The sequence below is a fragment of the Xiphophorus maculatus genome, chromosome 11, assembly GCF_002775205.1.
Source record: "Xiphophorus maculatus strain JP 163 A chromosome 11, X_maculatus-5.0-male, whole genome shotgun sequence".
Taxonomy (NCBI): domain Eukaryota; kingdom Metazoa; phylum Chordata; class Actinopteri; order Cyprinodontiformes; family Poeciliidae; genus Xiphophorus; species Xiphophorus maculatus.
Window position 1 is genome coordinate 2,390,611 of NC_036453.1, and position 10,012 is coordinate 2,400,622.

A 10,012-nucleotide genomic window follows, 5' to 3' on the forward strand; every position below is an offset into this window, starting at 1 on the left:
GGGTCTGTTAGTCAAGCCTCCCTCGGTGGCTGGTTGTCAGACTCTTGCAGAGGTACATAAAATCGGTTTCTCATGTTAGTACCAGCCGATTGCAGATCACACAAAATGAAGGATATCTGTGCTGATTTTTCGGTGCCCCCTTAGTTACAGACTTAAATCCTAGAGGAACGAGTTCAGATGTGTCTCTGCTTCATCACACCAGACTCCAATAATGACCATATCAGCAAGAGTTTGTGGAGCTCACCTACTTGGTAAGGAAGTAATTCTTCCTTTGGATTCAGGTGTGCAGAACCAGAGGCACAAATAAAACTTGAAAGACCGGACCAGAGTTTTATCCATCCAGCCATTATCCAGTCCAACACAGAGACAGACAGGACAAACAACCATGCTCACACTCAGACCTGAGGACAATTTAAAGACCAGTAAACCTAACACTCATGTGTTGGGGCTGTTTGACCCACACATGCAGGAGAATAAGCAAACTCCTGGCAGAATGATTCCAGACAGGGATTCAAACCCAGGACCTTCTTGGTGCAAGGCAACCGTCCTACCAACTGCGCCACTGGTTAATCCTAACTCGGATTAACGAACATGTCAGTTGCATTTTGGTTCCAAAATGTACATGCAAGTTGGAGACATTCCCAGAGCAGTCTCAAATCTTTCAGGAAATGGGTTTCTGCAGATGAGCACATTGCGACAGTCCTGATATAGCAGAATTCTTGTTGTGGTTAAGCAGGAAGACACTTGGATCATGAATGTACACAGAGGGAGTGCATACATTAAAGTCTTGTACAAATACAACATTGACTGTAGTTCAATATTTAACTGTATTTTTTCCTAACCTCTCATAAAGTTGTGTCCTCACTAATTAGCAGCATTGCTCTTCTCTGCCTCTCCACTGTAGGTTCCGTTGCATTGTGTATCCTCTCCAGCCCAAGCTGACTCTGCTCGTTGCCAAGGTAGCCATTGTGTCCATCTGGGTGTTAGCAGTGGCTATTATGTGTCCCGCGGCATTAGCACTGACTGTGGAGAAAGTCCCTTTCCATTACATGGTCTACAATGACGACTTCAATCACACGCTGCCCCTTTACACCTGCTATGAAAACTTTGCCAATCCCCACATGAGAAAGGTCTACACGGCGGTTCTCTTCGCCCACATCTACCTGGTTCCCCTCACCGTCATCACGCTGATGTACGTGAGCATCGGCGTCAAACTCTGCTCCTCCGCAGTCGCGAACCGAGAGCCCCAGTTGGGCAACATCACGGTCCAGGCGGGAGGCAGGAGACACGCTCAGCAAGTGGTATCCCAGAAAAAGATCAAGGTCATAAAGATGCTCATCATGGTGGCGTTGCTGTTCATGCTGTCCTGGTTGCCCCTCTGGACCCTCATGATGATGGCGGACTATGGTGGACTGGACAGGGACCAGCTGGACCTCCTCACCAGCTACATCTTCCCCTTCGCCCACTGGTTGGCCTTCTCCAACTCCAGCGTCAATCCCATCGTCTACGGCTACTACAATAAGAACTTCAAGAGGGGCTTTCAGGCGGTGTGCAAGACGAAGCCCTTCTGCTGCGTCGCCCGGCTGCAGTGCAGAATGCCTCAATGGGGACGGAGAGGAAGATCTGCACAAGCGCTGTCGGAAGGGACCGAACTGAGAGATGGCAGCAACAACCACAGCAACTTTCTGTTGGGACTAAGAAACCGCGTTCACAATGACAACAAACTGAGCGAAACGCCAGAAATAAACAGGAGCTCGAGAATGGGGTGTATGGTGGTCCACAAAGGCAGAAGTCTCTCTGATCAGGGGATAGAAATGGTAGCCATACATAAGAAAAGCAGTAATGACGAAGGCTCTGAGAAGGTCAGCTCACTAGCGGTTTCAGTGTATCAGGCATGGGATAACTGAGGAATGCCTGGAACAAAATATGAATCAAACAAAGCCATAACACAGTGCATTGGTAAAGACAACGTCATTATTAGGACTCTCACTCAAAGCCCACAAACCCTGGATCAGGTCTAAACTTTCCAGTTAAAGCTGCAGTATATATATAAAAAAAATGCTTTTTACATATTTGTTAAAAGTTTAAGACAGCTAATCTGTGAAAAAAATCGAACTCCTCTGCCTTCTCAGTTCTCTGCGATAACTACAGAAATACAACACTCAATCATAAACAACCAATCAGAGCCAGGAGGAGGGTCTTATGGCGCGTTCACACCAAACACGTTTTGAGCGTCAGGCACGTCTGGTTTACATTCAAAGTCTATGTGGAGGCGCGATATCGAGCGTCTAGCGCGGCACAATTTGAACCATTTTGAGCGTTTGACACGTCGAGCTCATCCAACGCGGCCAACGCTCCACCGAGACTTTAAACGTAAACCAGACCTGACGCTCAAAAGACATTTGGCGCGAACGCACCAAAAGTGCACACTTGTCGAACTTGAAGCGTCAGACCCGTTTTTGATGCACGCAGTGCGTTTCGTGTGAACGCACCACTAGTGCTGTCTATCAGTTTTAACAAATATTTTTGTAAAAGGTACAGCTTTAAGTCGTTTCAGCTGAATATTGCTGCCTCTTTGCAGGCATGGTGGAATTAAGAGGTAAAATACTCCATTGTGGGTGTTGTAAGCAAATGCCTGTAAAAGAATGCAATCTTGAATAAAACCCAGATCAAACTATCAGACGTATGAGGAAACAACAAGGCGACTGGTTGGACCTGAAATCATCAACTACTTCAAATGGAAACACAAACTAAACACACATTTATGTAGGTCTGAGATATTCTTAGCCGCCATATTGTCAAGTACGTTTCGGCTTGGCTACAAAGAGCCTTCGAGAAGAACCGCAGAACCTTTGAGGCTCTTATATGAAAGTAATTTTAAGAAAAATGTGCACATATTAAACATTACACAACCTGTCCCCCAGTCTGCTTAATGGACATAAAATGACTATTAAAAGCATTAAAGGTGACCTTAAGATGCACTGTAGTCAGTGCAAAAAGAGCCTCATCACTCTGCCACTATAATTTATATCAATTAATTCTCCCTCTCCATTCATGTATATTAAAGCTCAGCATCAGCCTGACCTGTACATTATAAAAACGGAGCATTTACGTTCTCATTTCAGCTGCCATGCCTTCCTTTCTTCTCTGACAGCCATTTTTGTTTGCCGTTCTTTTATTTTCAACCGGTACGTTAAGCTCAGCTTGTTCTCTGTCGTGAAACAATGTCAGATCCTGCAACATAAAACAGCTAGCATTCACTGAAAAATGTGCCTCTAAAGAAAATAAAACTACCTCTGTTTTGTAAATGCACAAAAGTCAGTGAAAACTGCTTTCATACACAATTAAGAACTCAAAACAAAAACTGTTAGTCGACTACCTCAACTCACACCAGGGTAATTTGTATATAAACTGAATCATCAAGCTAGTTTAGCACCACCAACTTCAATTTTTGAAATTAAAAAAAGATCCAAATTCCATTGAAAATAAATCAGAAAATCCTTGCTGATCATAAGTACTTTACATAATGTAATGTTACATAAGCCTCCGCCTTAACTCTGAGCTACTCTGACTTAAACAAAGCTTGAATCCCAAAATAAGATAAACTTCATCTCATTTAAATAACGAAAAACATTGCTTTAGATTTAATAAATATTGTTCTATTGTTACTGCTGTCCTTTCTGAAGTTTTCCACAAGTAATTCAGTGCCAAACTGGAGTAAGTGATCCCTTAACTGCAGTATGAATACATGTAAGAATCTGTGCCACGAACGTTGACATTTTGTTTCAGTCTGGATGCAGTGACTGCCTTAGAGTTCACCCTTTCAATTGAATAAGTTAGCTAATATTTATTTGACCACTGGGGGGCAGTGGTCATAGCTTGTGTGTGTGCAGAGTATCCAGATGGTTGTAAGACAGAAAGAAGGAAAGAAGTGAAGAAACAAGTCAAGAAAGAAAGAAACAAAGAAAAAATGCGGAAAGTAACTTCATCAGTCTGTAACAGATTACTGTAAATTTCACACCGTACCAAAACTCCCACAAAACACTAAACAGTGGTGGATCATCAGCAGCTGCAATTCCATTGACCAGAATATTGCACAATTTGACAATTCGAAAATAAAAATGGGAACACGGCAATTACAAACAGACTAATTTTCTGATTGCAGATTGTGCCGCTGAGATGGGTTTTCTTTGGCCATATCAAAATTAGTTCATTTTGCAAAACTGCAATAGAAATCTTTGTTTTGCATCAGGCGAGTCACATGATCAACAGCCAGATGTTGCCGCTGGTTGCAAACCACAAAGAAGAAGACAGGAAGTAGGAGGACGACTGCGCGGCATATTTCTTTATTGACTTAACGCGTGAACAAGCTTATTCACGTGTGACTTTAATTGCATTTCCTACTTATTGGAAACGCCACAATTGTGCATCGAAATTGAGTTATTTCAACAATAGCAGAACACTGACAAAATTTTGCACACAGTTGTCCTGGAATGCAGCTGGAGATGAACAGGTCGCGTAGAGTGATGTTTTCCTGGATTCATAAATGCTCTTCGCACCTGAGTTTATAAGCACCGTCATTGGTTTAAGAAGTGTTAAAGGCTCGGAGTATATATCTCCAGATGGAAGCAGCCTTCAATAAATATCGGTCAGAAGATGAAAATGCCGGTTTCCAGCTGAGAGAGCGTTGGCGTCGACTGTGAGCTTAAGCATTGGAATGGTGATGTTAGGAAATGTGGCAGCGGTAATGCTAAGACGGACGCTGTTTCTCCACAAAGTCGTAACACAGGAGAGGGGAAATCCATTGACTGAAAGGAACATTTTGAGTGATTTAACTATGCCGTGGTCTGTTTGTGGAAAACCAAACCCATACAGATTGCTAGAACCAGTTGAGAGCCAGCTCTGGTTTGGCACTGGAACTGCATTGGTGGAGGGGAAATCTGTTAAAATGAAGGAGAATAAAGATTCAATGACATCATTCTTAATTTGACTTTTCATCCTGCTGTTTTGTGTGAGAGTCAGCAGAGAGGAGAGAAAATGATTAAATTGAACTCTATTTTATCCAGGTATAGAGAAGGAATCTCTCTAAACTAGCTAAAGATGAAGGTGTGAGAACTAAAAACCTAAAAAAAAGGTTCTTGGACACATGAAAGAAGATGTGTCGAAAGAAACCAAAGTAAAAATGGACAAAGTACTGAAGTAAGAAAGTGAAAAGTGAAAATATGAGCTGAAGCCAACATAAAGTTCAATTTATAAAAAATACTTAAACAGTACAGCTTACTAGGTGTTGTCTAATTTAATGTTCTTGCTTCTTCTAATGCAAATGTGTTCTGATGCATGAATAAACTAACTGTGCATTTGGATAATATGCAAACTGCTGTGTAAAATTAGAACGCTTCATAACAATTAATGATAAATAACTCGAGCTTATTCACGTGCAACTTTATGACATTAAGCATACTAAAAAGGCAGTCTAAACTGATAATCATGATTACTTGCTGCTTACGAATATTTTTCTTAGAAGTTGGATGGATTTAGACTGTATTTATGTTTCAGTTGCCAAATTTGCACTTAGATGGCTCTTGCGGTGAAGATTTAAACAACCACAGCCTGGCACAACAAGTGACTCAAACTTTCACAGCAGAATTTACATATGAGCCAAAAAATAAAAATAAAAAAACCCTCCCAGTTAACTGACAGGGCTGCTTGGAGTCATCGTAAATGGTTAGAAAGGTGTCACATCTTTTGGTTTTGGGCTGAATTCCAGCTGTCCAAGAACTCTAAAGTGTAAAACTTCTCCATGGACGTTGTCAGCTTCTATTTACTTCAGTTCGCTGAACCCAGTTGAGGTTAGTTCCCTTGATGACGGTGGCAGAACATCCAGGCTGTCTGAAACTGCTCAGCTCACACTGGAAGCATCGCTATGCAGACTTGCAGAGGAATTTCTCAGCTGTGCACAAAGTCTTAGCAGACAAAATGGATCAGCACCGTATGGATGTACTTGCACTGTAGACTATCGAAATGGCATTTGGGTAAATCCAAAGTACACTACTCGCAAAATGTTAGAGATATTCTCCTTTTGGGTGACATTTGAAACTGAGATTCACAACAACCTTTACAGGTGAACTTAAGGCGATTTTCTCTAAACAGTCAATTTCCCATGTCCAATTGTTCAATGTTTCTCTATGTTTTGTTCTTTAACAAGGAGCCAAACAACAAAATTCACAACAGGTGTTTGATCCATTGGTCAACCAATACATTTCCTAGTTCAATCAGAATTGGTATTTAAAGAGTTCTCCTTATCATACTATTCACATTTTTAATAGTATGATATTCAATAAATCTTAAAGAAATCTTAGATCTACAAAGAACACCAGCAGTTCTTTGTATATATAAATATATACATTTCCTCTTGAGACTATTTTTTTGGATGTTACGGTGTGGCTGCCGTATGTTGTTTAAATGTCTGATCAGAGCTGTATCCTTCCACGTCTAGTTTCCTAATCGGTAATAATTCTTAAGACCAACACGTCACCTAACAACTGGTCAACAGTACTCAGGATTCGAACGGGATGTTTTTCCTAGATGGAAGTGGCCACTTTAGAGTGTGTCATCAGAAAGACTGGGAGAGACACAGGAAGGTATAGAAGTGAACGTCCGTTGGCCAGACTTTACGCTGATAGCCGCTTCATTGCGTAGTGTCCCGCCGAACCACATATAAGGGAGTTGAGAGGCACCCAAATGTCACATCAGACCATTCGAAACTGTTCACATCTGTGTGACCTGTGGGGGTACCAGACCACCAGGCACAGGTTTCATCGACTTGTATGGGCCAGAGAGTTTACACTGGCCTCAGTACTGCTCTCTGATGAAAGTTGATTTATGTTGAGCAGAAATTATAGCCACCAATGATGTTGGACTTGTCAATGAGAGTGCTAAGCATCAGCCACTGTTTTTGGCAGATGAGATGTTTTAGGTGATGGTGTTGGTAAAAAACGGGCAGATGTGTCTAGTCAATACAGAACTACCCCACATTTTGTCAAGGTTACAGTGACCAGCCCGTACCACCTGAATAGCATTATAAATCTGTTTACTGTGCCCCCGCATGAACAACACAGGCCTAATTTTCTCTTCATTGAGCTCATTGAAGTTACATCATTAGGGAACGTCTAAGGGGAACTGGAGTACCTCAAATTAAGTGGGCTGCATTTCTCCAGACTTGAGTCATCATGAAGATGATCATAACTCTCTACCCCAGAACCTCAATGACTTGAAGGCCATTCTTCAAGATGAATAGGATGCCATGCCTGAACAGACAATGAGTCAACTTGTGAACATCATGAGACATTGCTGCCAATCTGGAAATAATGCCCAAGGGAATCAAATCCATAATATTTTTTGTTGTGGCATGCCTACCACTGTTATGTTGCAATCATCATTGCATTCGTCTCCATTTATGCCATACGTTTATGATATAACATCATAGGAACATGAGCTTTTCATGGTTTCTATGCATTTTACCCAAAAGTGGGGTATCCCTAACTTTTTTTTTAGAACTTACACTTTTATTATTTTTACAGATGCGAGCAATTATACAGCCATACATCAGTAGTATATAACACAAGTGTTGACAATATGAAGCTTTCCATAAAATAAACATCTTAGCATGATATCTTACGACCTCAGTATCACATCTGTAGACTCATCACCCTACAACTATAAAATAAGGATAACACTTTGGGTGGGATAGCTAAACACCATATGCCAAAAGACAAACTTGTTGGACTTATTTACATCAACAGAACTTCTGCTGGCCCCCAGCGCAGGCTACAAATAGGTTTTTGAAGTCTTAATGAGTAGGTTATTTTTTCCATTTTATACAATTCCCTTACTTTTTGAACCCATAAGTCGTAGGAAGGTGGTTCCAATTGCATCCACTTGATTGTAATGCATTTCAGGGCTGCTGTAAAAAGGACATTCAACAGATATACTTTGGCCGTCCTTGCAAACCATCTGGTATAAATACTAAGTAACGCAACTGTAATATCCTTTGGTATAACTTTCAGAAAGATTTGGTTTATAGCCCTGTGCACCTCATCCCAAAAGTTTTGAAGTTTGGGGCATGACCAAAAAATGTGTGTATGATTGGGGACCGCTGAGCCACAGTTTCTCCAACACAAGCTTGGTACTTTAGGATCCATCTTAGCAACTACATCTGGGTTCCTGAAATATCTGCTAATAATTTTCCATTTATATTCCCGCCACGTATTTGAGTTTGTAACACGATGTGCCTCAGTCCAGACTCCCTCCCATGTTTCGTCAGAAATTATTTTGGCCGCCTCTGGCTCCCATCTTTGTTTTGTCCAAGTGGGATCATCCCTAACTTTTTGTGAGTAGTATATGTTTGCATTAGCACAGGCAGAATGAAAATGGACATTAAATTAGGACATCAGCATGCCCATAAAGCTGAGCCCAGTAGAAGTAAGAAACTCTTCAGTCAATGTGATGAATGGAAAACTACTGACCTCAACTCACCTTTAGATAGAGTTCCTCTTTTCGTCATGTGTAACCCCAGCCTTTCTCACAGAACCCAACATGAAATATGCACCTCAAAGTGGTTTTCCCAAATCATGACCCTGGGTTAAACCCGTTGCCAGTATCTGTAAGGGTGAGCAACCCAAGGCCTGTGTGGTGTTAAGCAGTCATGTGTTGATGTGGCTTAGTATTGGTTAGCCATAAACTTAAAGCCAGATTCCTAATTATAAATGCTTTGGTAATCTGGCTGTGCCTTGTTGTGTTCCCAAAATGAACAGGGATAAAGTGCATTGAAAAAAAAACAACAACCACGAAACTGAACAAATATGAAACATGATGATAGTATCTTAATTGCAAACTCTGAGCAGATGTGATTACTGTAAAAATTGTATGTTTCTAGTTCTATGTTTTCATCATAAAGATGACTGTAAAAGCGAATAAGGTGGGTGAGCACAATATGTAAAAGTTCTGTGTGGAGAAATGTCAACTATTAAACCTTACTGCTTTTTTTCCAAATAGTGCAAAGAGAGACAAATGTGAGGTGTTCGAAATAGACGACTGGAACGTAACGCAACAGACTAAGTCACATTAGAGTCATCTTTTAAAGGCATAATTATGTGATTATTTATTGTGGTTATTCTCTTTCATGTTTTTTGTCTTATTTAATAATTTATTTATTGATTATTTCTATTTCATTTTGATATATTTTTTTATTTTTGGGAGATAGACTAAGCATAAATTTATTCTTATAAAATTGGAAAGCAACAACGATCAGGCCATTGGCTCTAGAAGATTGAAGTCAAATTTTACACAATTTTAGTTTATCCAGTAAATGACTGTAACAGGTCAGGAACAAATCAGACTTTTAACATCCATCTAATATGTCGATCCTCTCAAAGGAAGATTTGTCACCAGAACTCTGCCGCTGTGCAGTTGGCATTTCTCGGATGAATTTTAAAAAGCTGTTTAGATTTATGCCTTTCTATGTGAGTTAGAACCAGGAGGGGAAAATGTTAGACTCCCAAAGACCAGCGCTGTTTGTGACACACAATGTGTAACATCAGCAGAATTAGCTTCCTGTTCTTCATGATGCCGCTTGTTCACCGACGTTCTTCAACAAAACCTATTCAGGGGTGGAAGAGTAAAGAGGAATGACTATTTAAAAAAAGAGCAAAATATTTTTTATTTTTAGTTCTGAAAAAAAAAAAAAAACATTGATTCTTTTTCGTTTCCCTCGACAATAATGTCAATTCTTTGATTTTTGGTTCTGTCCTGTAAAATTCCAGTCAGGCGCATCGAAGTCGTCATGTGACAAAACGCGGAAAAGTTGCAGGGATGGGAAAACATTTGCGAGTCTCAGTAACATTTAGGTCAATGGCATTTTTGTTGGTTCGCAGTGGTGCAGTTTGTTGTCGACTGGTGACTAAATGTGGTGTTAATGTTTCCAGGTCACATCTGTGTCTTCATTAGCAGAATC

The 10,012-nt window shown here is 40.6% G+C and overlaps 1 protein-coding gene across 1 annotated transcript in view; it reads left to right on the plus strand.

Annotated features, from left to right (window-relative positions):
* The window catches only part of LOC102234104 (neuropeptide FF receptor 1-like), a 28,013-nt gene extending 18,857 nt beyond the window's left edge, over positions 1–9,156 (plus strand). The window contains exon 3 of the mRNA XM_005802168.2: positions 905–9,156. Coding sequence (XP_005802225.1) covers positions 905–1,907 — 1,003 coding nt within the window. The 3' untranslated portion in view covers positions 1,908–9,156. The remainder of the gene's footprint in view (positions 1–904) is intronic.
* The last annotated feature ends 856 nt before the right edge of the window (positions 9,157–10,012 follow it).